The sequence below is a fragment of the Mauremys mutica genome, chromosome 2 (assembly GCF_020497125.1).
Source record: "Mauremys mutica isolate MM-2020 ecotype Southern chromosome 2, ASM2049712v1, whole genome shotgun sequence".
Classification (NCBI taxonomy): domain Eukaryota; kingdom Metazoa; phylum Chordata; order Testudines; family Geoemydidae; genus Mauremys; species Mauremys mutica.
The window spans coordinates 251,719,586-251,740,815 of NC_059073.1; the positions used below are offsets into that span (position 1 = coordinate 251,719,586).

General features: G+C 41.5%; 1 protein-coding gene across 3 annotated transcripts in view; it reads right to left on the minus strand.

Moving 5' to 3' along the window:
• Positions 1-21,230, minus strand: part of CDK14 (cyclin dependent kinase 14) — a 543,410-nt gene that overhangs the window by 329,702 nt on the left and 192,478 nt on the right. For all 3 annotated transcript variants that reach the window (XM_045003530.1, XM_045003531.1, XM_045003532.1), the window contains one exon: positions 946-1,025. In XM_045003530.1, the coding sequence (XP_044859465.1) occupies positions 946-1,025 (80 nt within the window). The remainder of the gene's footprint in view (positions 1-945; positions 1,026-21,230) is intronic.

The following is a 21,230-nucleotide window of genomic DNA, read 5'->3' on the forward strand; positions in this document are numbered from 1 at the left end:
TTTTGTAAGCAGGAGACCTTTCTCCTGCCAACAAACAGCAGCTACACTGTGCCCCTTTTAGTGGCACGGCTGTAGCAGCACAGCCATGTCGCTAAAAGCCTCGTAGTGTAGCCATACTCTGAGATGAATTTGAATCAGTGACCGGAAAGTAAAACGTTTCTTATTTCACCACCAGTCCCTATCTTTGGCACTTACCAACAGAGTAGGCCCATTTAAACAAGGAATGTGCAGAAACTTCTACAAAGGAGCTTGCAGCAGCCAAGCACAGATACAGAAGCTGTCACCGGGAGCAGCCAGGAGGGCTGATAAGAAAGGATAGAAGGAGTGGAGCAGAAAGCATGACAGACCTTTGACACACAGCTAGAAAAGAGTCATCCCTGGACTGTCTGGCTTAGAGGTGGCAGAGAGGGAGGGGGACAAAAACCCAAACCATACACAGTCAGTTCTTTAAAAAGGTAATCAGCCATCCTGTTTTTAAGGAGCTTGCTATATTTGTCCCTGAACCTACCATGGCTCTCGCAGCCAAAAAATGCAGAGATTCTTCTATATGACTATCTTTCAGGGAACATGGCCTCACATAAGCAAAAAGTTAAATCCACACTCATTTTAGGTGCTGCTTCACAACAAGCAAAACTTCCCGAACCTATTATACCAGTGACAACCCCCCTCCCACACACACACACACACACTACTTAGTATGACACTTGTACCCAATAGCAGTTCTCAGACAAGCCAAACCACAGAGGCACATATTTGTTTTATTTAACATGAACTCCCACGTTGTAGGGACATTTTGATTTTTGAAGTACCAAAGCCGCCTCCTACAGGGAACATAACCATATAATTTAAAATCTCAAGCTATTCAGTATAGCATGGTATTGGAGAGAGTGAGTGCAATGCAATTAAAAAATAAACCATGAATAATCATTAAACATGAGTGCATACCTTCCCTGATAGCTGTAAATGGAGTTCCTTCCTCCTCTTGTAATCTAATCACCTTCAGCGCCACCAACTTCCCATTTACCCTGGGGAGGGGGGGAGAATGGAGGAGGAAGGAGGAGAGGAAGGAAAAAAAGAGAAACATACACAAAATTAATTAAAAATGAATATTCCAATAATAGGGCTTATTTCCCATCATGTATTATTTAGTTTCTCCCTGTCAATGTCAGTGATTCACTTATGGCACAGTAAGAAACACTTCATAGCCTCCATAATGTCAGCTTTAAATATTCACATTCATGTAATCCAAGAAGTGATCTCAGCTTTCTGTGAGTCAGTCTCTGTTTCCTTTCTATCACAGCATTAAACTGGAGGCTTTGTTTAAAGAAAGCAAAGCATTGTAAAAATATGGTTTATTTCTTTGATCATTTAATCCAAACAGAACTTCAATCATTCCACATATGATATACCCATCTTTATATTTATTTTCTTTTCTCCCTGAATTATGCCCCACAACAAGTACTTTCCAAGAGTCATGGAAATTTGAGGTGGAAAATATCTGTTAGGTCATTCTGTCCATTTCCCACTAAAGCAGGATTGTTCCCTAAAGTACATTCTTGAGTGCACTGCCCAGACTAGTTTTTTATTATGACGACACCCATTTATAAGGTTTAAAATAAATGTGCTCCCGTGGATCAACCCTCACAACTGAAGTCTGTTCTCTTTTCAGCTCTATTCAACTGAAGTAGTTTCCAGTATTTAACATTTAAATACAATTTTTCCCTAATCTGCCCAGTCTGCTCAGACAGTTTATCCAGGTGAAGGACTCAGATGACCAACACCATCTCCAACAACCTCCTCCTCAAAAGTGTACTCCTGCATTAGGACTTTAAGAGACTCCCTGCATATGAAAAGGCTAGTTGAGGGTAGCATTCCTAAAATGGTATGATGCAGTTGGCAAACAAGGGATTATTATTACAATTTCTTTTAAAATATATATTACAGCTGAAGAGCCCAGGAGACTGACAGAGCTTTCATACTCCAGTAGTTGAGGAGGCAACTTATTGCATTGAGCCTTAAAATATGTTCTTCTGAATCTTGCAGCAAGAGGACACGGTCATCTAATCTAGTGATCAATTCAGCTGCTCCCTCAGGCTTTATTTTTTAATATTTAATTACAGGGTTGCTACTGTATTTTTATTCTCCTATTTATTAGTAGTATTTAACATTTACACTGTAATAGTGCCTAAAGGTATCAACTAGGTTGGGCCCTACTGTGCTAGGTACTGTACAAACCTACAAAACTCAAGACACCCTAATTTTTCAAAGGGTGGGGCGCTCAGGCCCCTTTAAGGTATCCCAAGTATCCCAGTCACTAGTCACTGTTGGAAACTTAGTCCCACTAAGTTCATCTGAGAATAAATTAGGGGGTTCCACTTACTAATGTTTGACATCCGACGAAGTGGGTATTCACCCACGAAAGCTCATGCTCCAAAACGTCTGTTAGTCTATAAGGTGCCACAAGACTCTTTGCTGCTTTTACAGATCCAGACTAACACGGCTACCCCTCTGATACTTGACATTTATTTGTATTTAGATTGTTGTAACAAAATGCACCAGGTGTCTAACAAGTTTAAAATCTCAATACACAAAGGAAAGGTGCAGGAAAAATGTTCAGGAGGGGTTTTGCAGACCTAGGCCAGGTCTACGTCTAAGATGGCAACGTGGAGGTCAGTGGGAGAAGCAGACAAATAAGATATTGAGGCTGGCATCACTGGTAGAGTGGAGGAGAAGGGGCAGTGGGGGAAATGTAACAAGAGATAACGACTGGTAAATAGGGAGAGGAAGCGTTAGGAAGGGGTCGTGTTATATAGGTTATGCTCTTCTTTTTAGTCTGAGGTTATTGGTCTTTCTTTTACCTAGTCAATTAATTTTACCAGAGACTGGCAAGGGAAGTAGAAAAACTAGAACATCAATATCAGTGAATCTTAGTGTTCTTAATTTGCAATGGATGAGGCAGTTGAGGGGAGAAACGTACTTATCATTAGCATTTTGTATGATATTTGTCATTTGCTTTAGTAGAGCTCTGGGCAACTATTAATGCTATTGAAATGATTCAACTCATCTTGAATGCTTGGTTGCTCAGGGACTGTTTTTGTCCTGATGATACCAGTCTCTTACCTTTCAAAAAAACAATTTTCATCTGATCCTGTTCCAGTTAATTATTCGATTGCTAAGAGCTCTTTTACTTTAGTTCATTCTCTTCCTTAAGTGCGTATTTTGGGGCAATAGAAGGTGAATTATCATCAGTTAACAGTAATAACTGGATGAATTTTCCTCTTCCAGCTGTTCCCACTGAGGCAATCTCAACCTTGTCATGCCTTGTCAGAAGTGCAGATGCGGCTATCACAGAATCCTTACAATCAACACTGAAGAAAACTGTCATGCTGAAAATTAGCTCCCCAACCTATTAAAATCTGCCCAAGAATTTATTTGGAAGATAATCAGATCATACTTTACAATAATACCAAGATGAATGGCTTAATCTTTGTCTTCTATGACTATGTCTTCTATCCCTTATGTTAGTATATTCAATATTGGATTAATTATTATTATTATTATTAAAGATAAGTAGGAAATACTGCTACATAGAGAACCTTTAGGCAACCTGACAATATGACAGGCTTGCTGTATCTTCTGACATCTAGGATTGTTTATAAAGCAACTCTATGCTCACTTTTCTCCCCAATCAAGATAAGGGTATTTCACTTATCTCAGCACCTCCCATCCACATTGCTAATTGCTTCATGGGTTCCTATTAAAGACAATAGTGATTATAAAATCATTTCATGGTCTTATTCCTTTCTAAACCAATAGGCTTCCTCTCTCTTCCTCCTCTCCCCCAGCTCCAAAAATTCCTTGAGATAAGCTGCAGAGCTTCTTACCATCTTTAAACATTATTTAAATTAATTCTCATCTAGGGTCTTTGTTCACTCTGGCCCTCTGGTTATCACTAGGAGCTGATGGATAGAATATTTAGACTCAGGAGAATTTTAAAAAGTCTAAATTCAATTACCATTTTTGTTTACTGTTTTAAAATTACAATGAAATTCCAAAATTAGTCAACTGTTTCCAGCGAGCTTTGCATGAAAGGTGTTAAACAACTATGGGTTTATGTAAATGTATATAGCACATAATAAATTGTGTATATTTTAAAAACATAAGTGAGCTTCAGACCATTTGAACCAGATGTTTAAAAAAATCCTAATAAAACGTATACATTACACATTTTCCAAAACAGACTGTAATGCCAACAAAACCCAAATGAATTACATAGAGAAAACAGGACTGTTTATGGGAAAATGTCAAAGATTAGAAACAATGCAATGCTCTTATCATGCATCATTAACAAAATCTAATACTAATGAATATAAAGCAATTGAGGGCTAATTGGTTTTTTGTGCATAATATGGATAATGCACGTTTAGGGAACAAAAGGTAAGAATGGAATACTATTTATTATCACAAGTTCTTCAGTTACTTATAAATGTAATAAATGTTTTAAATATAATGCCCTTAATGGGTTCAATATGTAAAATCCACCACTAGGATTCCAATCTGTTTATGTTGTGAGGAATTTTATTGCTGGCTAGAGTTGAAACTTAGTTCAAAGCTCTAGCAAGCACAGACTTTGAAAGATAAATATATATGTACTGTTCTCAAATTCCAGATATTATGCTCATATCTCTGAAAAATTAATTTGTATTACAAATTTGACTCACGATACATAGTTATCCATTTACATAAAAATATAAACTTTTCTAAAACCAAATAAATCCCTCGTATTCAACAAAACATATTCTGTAGTTATAGCAGCTTCACAAACAGATGTCCAAAGGCCAGAGTTAATAATCGTAATAAAGCCATACTCTGCTAGCATTCTGCTTTCAAAGCAAACCTGCTATTAAAGTAAATCTAATCATTTTAGTCACTTCATATTACTCCATAGAAGAAAATTTGATCTCACATTCAATGAAATATTTCTTTTAATCATAAACCTTTGAGAAAGTTCAGTGTAAACATGGATTATATATATTTCTTTTCCAGAAAAGAATTACTCATAACTTTACCAGTTCTGCTAACAATGTAAGTATTCAATAGCATAATGTGAACCTGCCAATATATCTTTTCAGCTTCTATCATATTTTTACCTGCAACTCTTTAAAAAAAAGTATCTAGTTGCTTTATTTAAAAAAGCAGAAATCAATGAAGTAAGTAATAAATTAGGGACTATTTTCTAGAGTGGCTGTTTATTATGATACGCTTGATAAAAGATCTAAGGCTTCCAAGAGACATGGTAGATTTAGAATATTCATTTTTGCACAGCTAAAATATTACAACTGGGACTCTGGGAACAAATCCATCAATTCTTCAAAGAATTCACAATTTAGGTTCATAGGCAAGAAGGCACAATTTTATAGCTCTTGTTTTTGAGTAAGAAGCATGTATGAACAGAGTGAAAGAATATTTACCTCCACATCCACACCCTCCTGTCAAGACAAACTACATTAAGCATAACTAATCATATTTTATACAAATATATATACATACACACGCCTCTATACATGTGCACAGATACTGTGTGTGTTTGTGTGTGCGTGGACTCAACCGCTCTCTTTTTAACACTTGACTATTGAAAGAATATGAATTATTACTGGCAGTTTCTAAGATTAAGAAAACAGCTCTGTTTGCAGTTTGCTCTGTGCCATACCAGTGAAATGTACATTATATGGATAAGTCACAATGGTAACTAGGTACTAAGTATTATGTTTAAAGTAAGGATGTCCAATAGACGTTAACAGATTATTTGAAATAGATGTATTATTTGTACAAGAAAGATTAAATAAAAATCCTCTTCAAAAGAGGTACAAAAGTCACTGGTCATAGGGACACCTATTGTTCTAGAAATGGCAAATATTCTATTAATATATTTTTTAAATGGAGCATGCACAGAGATAAAGAAAAGACAGTTATCTTTTCCATAACTGGTGTTCTTCAAGATGTGTTGCTCATGTCTATTCCACAATAGGTGTGCATGCTCGCCACGTGCACCAGTGCCGGAAGTTTTTCCCCTAGAAGTACCCGTAAGGGAGCACCCTAGTGACCCCTGGGGTGGCGCTATACAAAAGTCCCACAGCCTGAGGACTTGGTGGCAGAGAGCAGAGGATCAAGCCCTGCCTTGCCTGTTGATGTAGAACATCACGGCCGTGTTGTCCATAAGGACCCTGACCACCCGGCCCTCCAGGTGAGAGTGGAAGGCCATGCACACCAGTCGTACTGCTCTGAGCTCCTTGACGTTTAGGTGGAGGGTCAGATCCTGAGCCAACCACAGACCCTGTGTCTGAACGCTCCCAACCTGGGTCCCCCCATCCTAGGTCCGAGGTGTCAGACACCCTGCCCCTGAACCAGACCCCTTGGAGCATGTTTCTCGGGGAGGACCACCACCGTAGGGAGGTGATCACTGGCTTGGGCACCTTGAGGACTTTGTCCATCCTGTTCCTTGCCTGGGAGAACTCCAAGGCCAATAAGAGCTGGAGAGGCCTCATCTTGAGTCTGGCATGACGGACCACATATGCACACGCCAACATGTGACCCAAGAGCTGGAGGCACGCTCTGGCTGTTGTCACCAGAAACCTTGTGACCATGTCGATGAGCACCTTCAGGGTCTCAAACATGTCCAGTGGGAGGGAGGCTCTGGTCGACGAGGTGTCCAGGACCGCCCCGATAAACTCTATGCGTAGTACCGGGACTAACATGGACTTGGTGTTGTTTACCAACAGGCCCAAAGTGGTGCACGTGGATAGAAGGAGCGCCACGTGATCCCACACCTGCAACTGGGAGCTGCACTTGACCAACCAGATAGGGGAAGATCTGGACCCCCTGGCGCCTGAGGTAGGCAGCTGCCACCAATATGCGTTTCATGAATACCCTGGGGGCAGTGGACAGGGCAAATGGGAGGACCATAAATTGGTAGTGTTCCTGCCCCACCGTGAAACAGAGGAACTGCCTGTGCCCCTTGAATATATGAATGTGGAAGTACGCCTCCTGCAGATCGAAGGCAACATACCAGTCCCCGGGTCCAGGGAGGGGATGATGGATGCCAGGAAGACCATGTGGAACTTGAGCTTCACCATGTACTGGTTCAGACCTCACAGGTCCTAGATGGGCCTGAGCCCCCCTTTGGCCTGGAGCTGAGCAGTTCTGAAGCACCTTCACTGGTGGCAAGAAGGAACTGAGGGTAGGGGGAATGCGCAGTGCCCCTTATACCGCACCATGGAGGTGCCACTCTAGGGGTCGCTGGGGCACTCCCCTATGGGTACTGCTAGGGGAAGAACTTCCAGCACTGGTGCACGTGGCAAGCACGCACACCTATTGTGGAATACACATGAGCGATCACTCGAAGAACAAATTTGTTCCTGAAAGTAAAGACCATGGGTTAGGTACTCTCTTCCCATTATCTGAGCAGAGGGGAGGAAAGCAGCATGAAACTGGGACAGATAGCATAGGAAAGAACAGAAGGCAGTGTTCCTTGCCATGCTTTTATCTCCCTTGGGAGCCTGCAGAAACCACTCTAAGTCTGAAGGGTCGCAGAGCAGAGCTGGTAGCATGGCTGCAGAAGGGTAACATAGTTTATAATTTTGTACCTTGAAGTCTTATTTGATCTCCTATTGGAAAGTATTGGGTCATTCTCAAATGGAAAACACATCGGTGCACAATGACATCTAGTTTAGGGATTCCGTAAGACGTGTCTACACTTATGGCGGCGTGTAGAATATATACATTACACAGTCAGCTAGCACAGGTATAAACAGCAGCGTAGATGGTGAGACACGGCTTAGGCGAGTAGAGTGGAATGCCCTACATGTACCCTGTACGGCTCTCTCTAAGCCCACGCAGTGCCTCTCACATTTACATCGCTAATTTTAGTAGCGTAGTGTCCCATTGCCTCCCTGCTGTAGGAGCCTTTCCCCTCTGCCTCCACCTTGCCGCAGCCTTTCATTGCTGCACACCGCAGTGACAAGAGTGGATGCAGCCGGCCTTTCACTGTGTATTACCAGTACTCTACAACCTGCTGCCAATGTAGACAAGGCTTTAGTGCTTATTCTGTCCCCCAAACATGCACATATTTCCTATTACCATTAAATTATCATTATTATTTTTATTACTACGACACAAGACACCTGGTTTCTGTCCCAGCTCTATCATTGACTCACAGCGTGACTTTGGGCAAGTCAGAATCATTCTGTGCCTCAGTTTCCTCGCCTGTACAATGGCGATAATAATGCTTATCCACTTTTGTCAAGTGCTGTGCGAGTTACAGATGAAAAGTGTTCATTATTATCAATATATAGAAATACAGTATACATGGTATGCCAATTGCCATCGTATCTAGGTGCTTATACACACAGAGACACACATGTGCACTATCTAGCCACGTATACATAAACACACTCTTACTATATGTTTCAGCAATGCATTTGGATTTTGAGAAATTGATTATAGGAATGAAGACTGTGATGCATACATTCACTGTGATTCTTTCATCCTTCACGTAGAATCCTCAATTCTGGACAATTCTTAAAACTTTTAAACTGGAGAAAAAAGAATGTGTAACTTCTTTCAATGCTTAGCACTTATTTAAGTGTCAAACTATCCATGGCTTGGCATTTTACATTAAAATCTTTTTTAAAAATTTGCTCTAGTTCAACTAAAAGTCATTGTGATTTAATAAAGTATTTATTTATATTGGTACACAGGCTTAAAAAGGGCATCTATCCATATGTTCTAGGAACCCTTGATATAACACAAAAATATGTCACAGATAATACCTTATGGGTAGCAGTACAATTTAATATAACCCCCACCACCAGTATGCACTATGCAGGAAGTCAGACTAGATTACTGTAATGGTAACATCTGGCCTTAAAATCTATATTAATTTCACAGCTACCTGGTTGGGTAAATAGAAAGGTTCCTGCTTCATTTACAGCAGCACACTATTTTTGTGTAAGCTACAGGGAAAAAATGGCTCGGAATATATTTAAATCACAGAGGGAAAGATTCAAAACTAATTACTTTTGTGAAACCAAAACAGTGAGAGTTTTGCAACCACAGAAGATCTTCTTAACCCTGTTGGAAAGAGTTATCAAGGTGTAAGCAGGGTCTGAAGAAGCTCTCCCCTGACATCTAGAGATGAACTGGAGAGAAAAGACTTCAGGATCAGACCGTATTTGCATAAACACACCTACTCTGCCTAGGTATTCAGCTGACAGGTTGTGTTGCTAAAGTGATAAATTTTGGCTATTGCTGGGTAACAAATCACTTTGGTATTGACTGCAGGGGCAATGAAATGTTGTTACTTTTACTGTATGAGTAAAAGAGGAGCAGAACCATGCTCAGCATGCCCTGATTGAGGGGTTCGCCCTCAACTGAACTGTACTCATTAAGCAGGGGTTAGGGATGCCAAATCCTGGTGAAAAGAGAGAAAGGCTGGGAACAGGTGTTCATACCTGTGGTGTGGGCTCTGCCTAAGAGTCCTAGACAACATTTGACCTGTGACAAAGACAATTGAGTCTTTGTTTTGCTAAGTGATCACTAGAGCTGAAATCACCGATAATCAGGTCTCACTGTTGAGCCTTAGATCTGCTGCAGGACAGTGTTGCTATAAGGGAGATTGCCCAGCCTGCACTAGCAGCGAGGCTCCCCACGGAAAGCTGGGTTAAGTGGTGGAACCTCAGAATGTGGCATTGCACAGAGTGGCAGGTGGCAGCAGAGAAGCAACAGCAGCACCACCACCAGAGCGAACAATGGCGGCAGCAGCAGCCAGTGATGGTCTTATCAGGTGGTGACGGCAGAGTGAACGAGGACAACTGCGTCAGCTGCAGAAGCGTCAGCTGTAGCTGAGTCATTGCTGGATACTTCTCCCTTCTCTCCCCATGCCCTCAGAGTGTGGAAGATGAACCCAAATGAACGCACCTGTGAACTCTGGGTCTTTGTTGACCCAGGACAGCAAACTGTCAGTAGGGTACAGTGGAGGGAGAGGAGAGTGATGTGATTTGTTAAAGGGACATTCATTTGTTGGACTTTCCCATCACAAGATGGGAAACTGAGGCAAAGGACACTGCCTAATGCACTATGGAGTCGGGTTGACTTATGAACACTTATTTTTTAATTGGTTGGGGTGTTTTCCCAAGCTAAAGCTTGGTTCCCTTTCCTTTTTAATAAAAGTTCTCAGACTCAGTACTCGACAGTGGGGAAGTATTGTCTCTTAGAGATACGCAGGGATGGTGTTAAATTTTCCCAGATTACTGGGTGGGCACTCAGGTTGGTTTTGTGTTGTAATGCCCAAAGGAACCCCTAGATGTTAAACCTGGCCTTTGCTGCTGCCAACTTCACCTGGCAGAAGGGATACAAAGGTACCTGATCAACATGGTGACCATTCCAAATACTAAAATGAAGCTAAAAGGAACAAGCCATGAAAAGTGAGTTGAAGATGTGTAAATTAAGTTGCTGCAAGTAAAGTAGACACTGGGGAGCATGTCATCGTGATGCAGAATACTGTGTTGGTAAAGTGAAAATTATACCTTGTGTAGCTGTGGATCAAAGAGGAGGGCGTGGTTAGCTGGGAAGAGTGACAGGAAAGACACGGCATGCCCAGCAGGCTGCCAAAGCCCACAGGAATTGCAACAACACACACATAAAAGAGCCAGAGAAAAGCCTACAAGAGAAACGGCTAAGAAAGCAGCCTGGGCGGGAAAAGGATGATGTGAATTCAGCAGATGCACAAGGAAAAATATGAGCTCAAAAATAGGAAGAGCAAGTAACTCCAACAACCACCACAAATTTGAGAAGCAGACTGAATTATCCGTGTGCATAGGGAAGATGAGGTATTGTTTGAGTGCCACAGTCCCCAGAACATATGAAAAAATAACCATAGCCAGCTCGTTGTTCACAAAGGGTACTGGGATATAGTGAGACACAAACAAATACAGACAATGGATAAGCCATGTTGACTGTATAAGCCAGGGCTGGCCAAACCGTGGCTCGCGAGCCGCATGCGGCTCTTTTATAGTTCAAGTACAGCTTGATGAGCCCCCCATGCTGCCCCATTCTCCATCTACCAGACTGGGGGGGAGCTCAGGGCTTCTCCCCTGCAGCAAGGGGCTGGGGCTAGGGGCTTCTACCTGAGACAACTGGTGCCTGCTGAGAGGGGGTGGGGCACAATTTAAAGGTTCAGCCCCCCCCAAAGCTTGAGTCACATCCTCCTCTTACCCTCAGCAGCCCCTCCCTGCAGCTCTCAGCCACTTGCTGCTACTTCTCCCCACAGCCATAGCTCCCAGCTTGCTGGCTCCAGCAGCTGCGGTGCAGGGAGGGGGCCCGGCAGCACCAGGTGTCAAAAGTCTGGAAAAATCAGGGGGCAGATGTGACCCCACTTGCCTCCCCTCACATTGCCTCTAGTTTCTGCCTAGCGGTGAGGGGGAGTCTCGGGGTTTCAGCCTCTTGGGGCGTGCCTGCCTGAGCGCGGCTCTCGAACTTCTGAAGATTAATATATGCAGCTCGGAAGGTCAATCAATTTGACCGCCCCTGATATAGGCGTCCCTCGTTGTCATAAGACCTTAGGACCACTTGGAAATTGCAGCTGCTGCAGAATAAGATGGCTGGCCTGTTTGAGTGGTATTTCACACAGATGTACACTTCAGATTCACCACTTGCTCCCAGCTGATTCCCAGGTGAAGATTGACCTATTAAGACCTAAAATGGCCTGGCTACCCAAGAGACTGCCTCTCTTCTCATAGTAGATACTGAAGCAGTTGTGATCAGCTGTGGAACTCAAGCTATCAAATAAGGAACAACATTCTCTGCAAGGGTCCTTGACTCTAGAACTTACTCCCCTTATCCTGAGCTCAGATCTATTAATCTTAATGGCATTCTGCAAGGCCTATTTATTCACCAAGGTTTTCCCTCACACAGTTAAGGATGTTGTGCACCACAAGTGGATTTAGGATAGATTTGCCCCATGTTGGTTTAGGAGGAGGAATTTTATGGTGAGCAAGTGGGGGAGGATTTTGTGGATTGATCTGATAGAGTTCTATGTTTTTATAATATTTTATATGTACATGGAGGTATAGACAGATGTGCTTTTAGTAAAGTGAATTAAATAGAAGCAACAAGCAAGGGCAAGTATAGAGGATAGAGATACAGAAGCCACAGGCGTACCAGTGGGATTCTTCACAAAGCACATCCAGAGATGCGTTGTAGGACAGCAAACTGCAGATGCAGATCATGTTGCTCTGAGACTTGGTTTTGAATCCCCTACCTAGTACATGAAGGGTGACTGCACATCAGAGGAGAAAAACCCACAGCAGTCACAAGTATGACAACAGAGAGAGCAAAGTAAGACTCCTCCTCCTCAAGTTCTCTCTAAGCATTTTCTGCAGAATGGGCAGCATACCTAACCTTCTACCTTTCAAGGGGTTTGACTGGGACACTTTTATATCCACTGCTCCTGGGTAATTTATAGCTCTGAGGTGTTGCACAAGAGTGCTTGTCATTGGTCTAGTACAGGGGTCGGCAACCTTCCAGAAGTGGTGTGCCGAATCTTCATTTAGTCACTCTAATTTAAGGTTTCACGTGCCAGTAATACATTTTAATGTTTTTAGAAGGTCTCTTTCTATAAGTCTAAAATATATAACTAAACTATCATTGTATGTAAAGTAAATAAGGCTTTTAAATGTTTAAGAAGCTTCATTTAAAATGCAGAGCCCCCCGGACCGGTGGCCAGGACCCGGGTAGTGTGAGTGCCACTGAAAATCAGCTTGTGTGCCACCTTCGGCACCTGTGCCAGAGGTTGCCTACCCCTGGTCTAGTAAGATCCCATTTACCCATCCCAACAAATTGTGTATCTACCTCACAGTGGAGAAGAGTCAATAGTAGCAAGAACAGAGCCACATTTTCAAAGTAAGATGGCCTCTTCTAAAATTTCCATGTATGTAGTTCAGAAAGGAAGATATCAGAGAAATCATTTGTTGTGCTAACCTGTATTTTCAGTCAAATACAATCAAACAGTAATATTTTCAAAAAGTACCTAGGCTTCTTCAGTGGCTTAAGTCCAACCGACAGTCAATGGGCCTTAAGCACTTGTGAAAATTTTATCCATAGTCCTTATGTTGCATCTAATACTAACTGAACTAAGTAGAAGTTAAGGAAATACAAAGTGTACTTGAACACTAAAGGAAACTCAGGGAAGGAATCAGGAGAAGATAAAACAGACAAGATGGTAAAAGTGAACTTGCCTGCAGAATCCAGTTTAATCTTACTGATCCTTGCTTTCTTCAGCCAAAAAAAACAACACAACACACCTTTTCTGTTTTCAGTAAATTTAGCCTAGCTGATTAGAAGCAAAACTGAAAATGTTCACAACATTAGTCACGCAGAAATGAGATGACACCTGCATCATTCTTCTATGGTATTGTCAGCAGATTTATCACAGTCTGTTTTTTGCAACATTCAACTCAGAGTGCGATGCTAGATTCCAGCCAACATGTGGGGGTAAGCAGCCTTCCAGACAGGACTTTATACAGCAAACAATAAGTTAGTTACTATTAGAGACAAAAAGTAAGTGGTGAATGTGCAGGGCAGGAATCTCCAGCTCTGAGTGTGAAGACTAACATATGAACTCAGCAAAATATATTGACCTATTTGTGCAAAGGCCAGTTGAGCAACAAATGGTTGTTCTGCTATTTCTGTAGAAAATAACTGCCCTCCCAAGCAGGTAGGTACGTCAACCAGTTTAATAGCAAGCTAGCTTGTGTCTGTCTCTCTCCTCTGTTCCTAAAAAAATACCTTACAGGTGCCTCACAATCCTTTGCAGCCTTGGATCAGTACTTAGTTAAGGAAGGAGATATCAGTCATCCAAACTAGCCCGTAACCTAATTTTGCTGAGTTACTGCCCTATCTCTGCACAGTGAAGTAATGTGTTTTAGCAGGAAGGCAAGGTTTGACCCCTGGCCTGCTGTAAATTCCATGTTACAAATATGGGCACAGTTTTCCCTAGTTGCTGATTTAGCATGCATGCTACCACAAATTTTAGCAAAGGGGTGGTATTAGCTAACTTTGTGCTCTTATACGGTATGTAGATTTTGCAGATTGTGAGCTTGGCCTTTGCTTTTATTATTATTATTATTATTAAATTCCCCTCACCATTTTAGAATCAGGACGAGAATTTAAAGGGGGAAAAGGAGATAACTTTAGCAAGCAACATTGGGAAACTTGGAAAGTGTAAAATACGCTAGAGGCAAAAGTTGGGAAAAATTGTTTTGACTAAAACTAGGCTCTTAAGCCCATATTTAACAAAATAACTGACCTGATTTTCAGTTATGCTGTGCTTCCAGCAACTCCCACTGAAGTTTATAGGTGAGGGTCAGGGAGCTACTGAGTGCTCTGCTCTTCGTGAATCCAAAACTTATACTAAATATCAAAATTAACAAAGGGCTTTACCTCTGGAAAGGCAAAACATGACAACTAAGGCACTTGAAAAGCCAAACAAACCACACTGCTTCAGCCAATCTCTTAACACAGGGTCACAAGCTACTAAATTCACAACAATCTGAGCAAATTTTCTCCATATAAGGAGAAGGAATTTGTCGCAGAATGTTGCATTTCTTAAAAAATTTCTAAAGTTGACTGTTAAATCAGAGCTGCAACAGGCTGGAAAACTTGAAGTAGTCTCAGAAATTTTATGTTGGGTTCCTCTTTTGTCAGTGTTAATAATGGCATCCCAGCCACCCCATCCAGAGTCAGAAAACTCATTTGTAATTGAAGTCTCAAGCTTTTGGGAGGTGCATATTGATAACTTAGAATGCAATGTGTCTTCAGAGTTCAAGCAGTTTTTGTTTTTAAAGTTTGTGGTTCCACAATGTATTTAGTGTATTTAATATATTAACACATGATGCAATAATGCACTTCTTATATTTTGCTCCATTTCTGAAAAAAACAGGGAGGAAAATTTGACCTGGATTATTGCCACCAGATGCTGCACTGCAGAACAGATTCAGTCATTTCATGTAAGCCACAATCCTGCAATGAGTTCCATGTGGGTGGGCCCTGTGCCCCTCAATGGAGCCTCAATAAAAGCAGCAGTGCTCCTCATGGGCACAGGGTCTACTCACACAGAGCTCATTACAGGATGGGGACCATAGAGAGGATAGGTATTAGAATGATTTACACTGGAAAGGCGGGGAGGGGGCAAAGACAGTGGACCCTAAGCAGGGGGGCTGTGCAAAGTCTAATGAATGACTGAGAATCTGAAGGCTGGAGTCCATCCAATGAAAGGGGATCCCAAGAGTACCTGTAGCTCATTGAAAGAAAACTGACTGGGCCGGGGGCATTCTTATTGTGACAAGAGAGACTCAGGGATGCCAGTAGTTGGATTGGAGGGGAGCAAAGAGGTTTGGGACTTTCCTTAAGACAGCAAGAGAGGCAGGTGAGAACACCCGACTTGGGGAGGTTTTTCAAAAGGTAGCGGGGGGACAAAATGCGGTTGGTTTCAAAATAAAAATGCTTATATTGACAGAGGACTCGAAAAGTGGGGAGAATTTTATATTTTTTAAAACATGACAGAACTGGTGGGGGAAGGATCAAGAAGCAAACAACAAAAAGAAAATGAAAACAGCATGGAGAGTAGAGATGCAAAAAATTGCATGACTCTTTTGTTTACAGCTAAGCAGCACTCATTCTCCTCAAGCGAGCAATCTGAAAACTCAGTGTGAGAAGCAATATACATGAAGATACTGTCACCTCTATAGGCTTTGTTCCCATTTTAATTACAATTGGCATTTCTGAGCCTCTTGCTATAGACATCTTTGCTGAAAAATGCTGTGGAGCTGTAACACTAGCAGTATGGGAGCACAACAGAAAACAAATACAACCTGCAATATTAGATTGGGTCTTACTGATGGACTTAAAGCATAATCTTCACCAATTTCCTTAAGAGTCAATTGACGTAGTGTACATTATTTCCCAAATCATTTTCAGCATTAGCACTTTAACCCAAAACCTGTTCCCAATCAAGGTGAGATGTTAAAACAGCACAATGTGACCTTAAACGCAAAGAAAAGAGTGTTTTAACATTTGTAAAGTCCTACATGCCTGTAAGGTAATGGCTAACTGAGCTAAAATAACGACTTGTGTGTGGGAAGGAAGGGCAATGTTAATGTAGCTATAACTCCATGTTCCTCCTAAACCTTCTCTACTTTGCCTATCTTATGTTATTATTGATAACACTGTCATTCTCCCTGTGGCCAGGCCCCATAACTTGGGAGTCATCTTTCACTCTTCCCTCTCCTTTTCACACAGACACCTTTCCTTAATGTTTGCCACTAGGGTGACCAGAAGAGATGAAGAAAATATCGGGACACATGGGGTGGGGCGGGTCCACCGGCAGAGGAAAAAGAAAAAAAAAAGCCAAGTGCTGCCGGTGGAGCAAAATATTGGGACAAATTGGGACACGGGACAACCACCCAGATATTGGGACGGTCCCGATTTTATCGGGACGTCTGGTCACCCTATTTGCCACCCACACCACAAAATGCAGTGGTTCCTCGTGTGTGTAACATTATGTATGTATGTAATTTTTCCAATATCAGATGTATTGCAGAAAGAACTGTGTCTTCCTATTTGCTGTGAAGTCCTTAGCACGGTATTGGATGCTGGAATAATAAACTTTAGAAAGCGTTTGAGCCAACCGAGCAATGTCAAATACAAAATTTACCAGAGAAAGGTGATCTGCATTAGTTTGCTTCACACTAGAACCTCAGCTTCAGGTTCGTAAAACTCAACTAAATGTATTTCCAAGCGTGGTTAAACTGTCTTGCCCCCCCCCCTTTTTTTTTTTTTTAAAGAACATAAGAATGGCCATACACGGTCAGACCAATAGTCCATCTAGCCCAGTCTCCTATCTTCCAACAATGGCTGGTGCCAGATGCTTCAGAGAAAGTGAACAGAACTGGCAATTTATCAAGTGATCCATTCTCCTATCGTCCAGTCTCAGCTTCTAGCAGTCAGAGGTTTAGGGACACTCAGAGCATGGGGTTGCCTTCCTGACCATCTTGGCTAATGGCCATTGATAGATAAGTTCACAGAGGATAGGTCCAACGCTTTTTTTAACCAAGTTATACTTTTGGCCTTCACAAAATCCACTGTCAACCAGTCTGACAGGTTGACTGTGTGTTGTGTGAAAAAGTACTTCCTTATGTTTGTTTTAAACATCCCTGACAGGTGTTTGTCTAACCTGCTCTTAAAAATCTCCAATGGCAAAGATTCCACAACCTCCCTAGGCAATTTATTCTGATGCTTAACCAGCCTGACAGGAAGTTTTTCCTAATGTCTAACCTAAACAGCCATTGCTGCAATTCAAGCCCATTGCTTCTTGTCCTATCCTCAGAGGTCACTTTTCCTCCCGCTTCTTGTAACAACCTTTTACATACTTGAAAACTATTATGTCCCCTCTCAGTCTTCTCTTCTCCAGACTAAACAAACCCAATTTTTCTAGGTCTTGTTTTCTAGACCTTTAATCAGTTTTGTTGCCCTTCTCTGGACTTTCTTCAGTTTGTCCTGAAAGGTATCTTCCCTGAAATGTGGCACCCAGAACTGGACACAATAGGCCAGTTGAGGACTAATCAGCGCAGAATAGAGTGAAAGAATTAATTCTTGTGTTTTGCTTACAATATGCCTGCTAATACATTCCAGAATGATGTTTGGTTTTTTGCAACAGTGTTACACTGTTGACTCATATTTAGCTTGTGATCTACTATGATCCTCACATCCCTTTCTGCAATCTTCCTGCCTAGGCAGTCTTTTCCCATTTTGTATGCATGTAACTGATTATTCCTTCCTAAGTAGAGTACATTGCATTTATCTTTATTGAATTTCATCCTATTTACTTCAGCCTGTTTCTCCAGTTTGTCCAGATTGTTTTGAATTTTAAACCTATCCTCCAAAGCACTTGCAACTCCTCCCAGTTTGGTATCGTCCACAAACTTTATAAGTGTACCCTATGTCATTATCTAAGTCACTGATGAAGATACAGTATTGTTGGGATTATGTTTACCAATGTGCATTACTTTGCATTTATCAACATTGAATTTCATCTGCCATTTTATTCCTCGGTCACCCAGTTTTGTGAGATCCCTTTGTAAATCTTTGCAGTCTACTTTGAACTTAACTATTTTGAGTAATTTTGTATTGTCTACAGACTTTGCCACCTCACTGTTTACCCCTTTTTCCAGATCATTTATGAATATGTTAAATAGCACTGGTCCCAGTACAGATCCTTGGGGGATCCTGTTATTTATCTTTTTCCATTGTGAAAGCCAACCATTTATACCTACTTTTGTTTCCTGTCTTTTAAACAGTTATTGATCCATGAGAGGACCTTCCCTCTTATCCCATGACTGCTTACTTTGCTTAAGAACCTATGATAAGCAACATTGTCAAAGGCCTTCTGAAAGTCCAAATATACTATATCTACTGGATCACCCTTTCACCCTTGTCTACATGTTTGTTGACCCCCTCAGTGAATACTAATAGACTGATGAAGAATGATTTCCCATTACAAAAGCCATGTTGACTCTTCCCCAACATACTATGTTCATCTACATATCTGATAAATCTGTTCTTTATCGTAGTTTCAACCAGTTTATCTGGTACTGAAGTTAGGTTTACTGGCCTGTAATGCCAGGATCACCTCTGGAGCCCTTTTTAAAAATCAGCATCACATTGGCTATCCAGCAGTCATTTGGTACAGAGGCTGATTTAAGCTGAAGGTTACATACTACAATTAGTGTTCTGAAATTTCATATCTGAGTTCCTTCAGAATTCCTTTGTGAATACCATCTTGTCCTCATGATCGATTACTACTTAATTTATCAATTTGTTCCAAAACCTCCGCTATTGACGCCTCAATCTGGGACAGCTCCTCGGATATGTCCCCTGAAAAGAATGGCTTAGATGTGGGAAATGCCTTCACATCCTTTGCAGTGAAGACCAATGCACAGAATTCGTTTAGCTTCTCCACAATGATCTTGTCTCCCTTGGATGCTCCTTTAGCACCTTGATCATAAAGTGGCCCCACTGATTGTTTAGCAGTCTTCCCACTTCTGATGGACTTAAAAATTAATAGCAAAAATATATATATTTTGTAAGTCTCTTGCTAGTTGCTCTTGACTTTTTTTTTGGCCTTCCTCATTATACTTTTACACTTGACTTGCCAGAGTTTATGCTCCTTTCCATTTTCCTCATTAGAAATTGACTTCCAATTTTTAAAGGATGTCTTTTTGCCCCTAATTGCCTCTTTCACTCAGTTTAGCTGTGGTGGTTTTTTGGCTTTTTTTTTTATCCTCTTATGTTTTTTTAATTTAGGGTATACATATAGTGTGAGCCTCTATTGTGGTGTTTTTAAAAAGTTGCCATGCAGCTTGCAGATATTTCACTTTTGACAATTAATTTTAATTTCTGTTTAACTAGCCTCTTCATTTTTTGTGTACTTCCCCTTGTTGAAGTTAAATGCTAGTGTGGTGGGTTTCTTTGGCATTTTCCTCCCATTTTCCAATGATGTTATTAATCCATGAGAGGACCTTCCCTCTTATCCCATGACTTCCCAGAAGGCACAATTTGGAATACCCATCATTTTCCAATGATGTTATATTTAAATTACACAGGGGTTGGCAACCTTTCAGAAGTGGTGTGCCAAGTCTTCATTTATTCATTCTAATTTAAGGTTTCAAGTGCTAGTAATACATTTTAATGTTTTTAAAAGGTCTCTTTCTATAAGTCTATAATATATAATGAAACTATTGTTGTATGTAAAGTAAATAAGGCTTTTAAAATGTTTAAGAAGCTTCATTTAAAATTAAATTAAAATGCAGAGCCCCCCGGACTGGTGGCCAGGACCCGGGCGTGTGAGTGCCACTGAAAATCAGCTCGTGTGCCGACTTCGGCACCCGTGCCATAGGTTGCCTACCCCTGAATTACACTATGGTCACTATTACTGAGTGGTTCAGCTATATTCACCTCTGGGACTTGACCTTGTGCTCCACTTATGACTAAATCAAGAATTTCTTCTCCCCTCGTGGATTTTACAACTAGCTTTTTCAAGAAGCAGTCATTAATGTGTCTAGAAATTTTATCTCTGCATCTCAGCCTGAGGTGACATGTTCTCAGGCAATCTGGGTACAACTGAAATCCCCATTATTGTTGGGTTTTCTGGTTTTGTACTCTCTCTGATCTCCCTGAGCATTTCACAGTGACGGTCACCATCCTGATCAGGTAGTCGATAGTATATTCCTATTATACTGTTATGATTCAAGCACAGAGATTCTATTGTACAGTTTGATTCATTTGAGGCTTTTACTATATTTGACTGTATGCTTTCTTTCACATATAGTGGCACTCCCTCTACAGCACGATATACTCTGTCATTCCTATAGATTTTGTACCCCGGTATTACTGTGTCCCATTGATCATCATCTTTCAACCATGTTTCTGTGATGCCTATTAAATTAATATCCTCCTTTAACACCAGCCATTCAAGTTTCAGTCTCTTGAACCAGATGTGCGCCATTAGTAACCAAAAAACTTTGGGTAACCAAAAAACTGACAAACTGGGTCAGAGCAATGGCCCATCTAGCCCAGTATCCTGTGTCAAATAGTGACCAGTATCAGAGCTTCAGGCAGAGTGTACAGAACGATCCTCCCATCTTCCCCTCCAGATTTCTGGCAGTCAGAGGTATAGGGTTGCCACAAGCTTGGGGTTGTATCCTTGACCATCTTAGCTAACTGCTAGGACCCTGCCAAATTCACAGCTCTCCTTGGTCAATTTCACAGCCAGGGGGTCTTAAAATTAGTCAGTTTCATGATTTCAGATGTTTATATCTGAAATTTCATGGTGTAGTAACTGTGGAGGCCCTGATCCAAAAGGGGATTGTGGGGAGGGGGTCCTAAAGCTCTTATGGGGGAGTTGCAGAATTGCCATACTCACTTCTGTGCTGGAGCAGACTCCCAGAGGTGGAGGTAGGTGCAATCTCCCCAGTGCTGCTTGGAGTGCCACAGCTGGGGGCTCCTAGCTGCTAGTCAGGGCCAGTGGTGGATTAACACGTGGGCCCATGGGGCCCATGGCCAGGGGCCTCGGCCAGTTTGATAAACGGTGCCCCAGCCATGGCAGGAACCACAAGGTG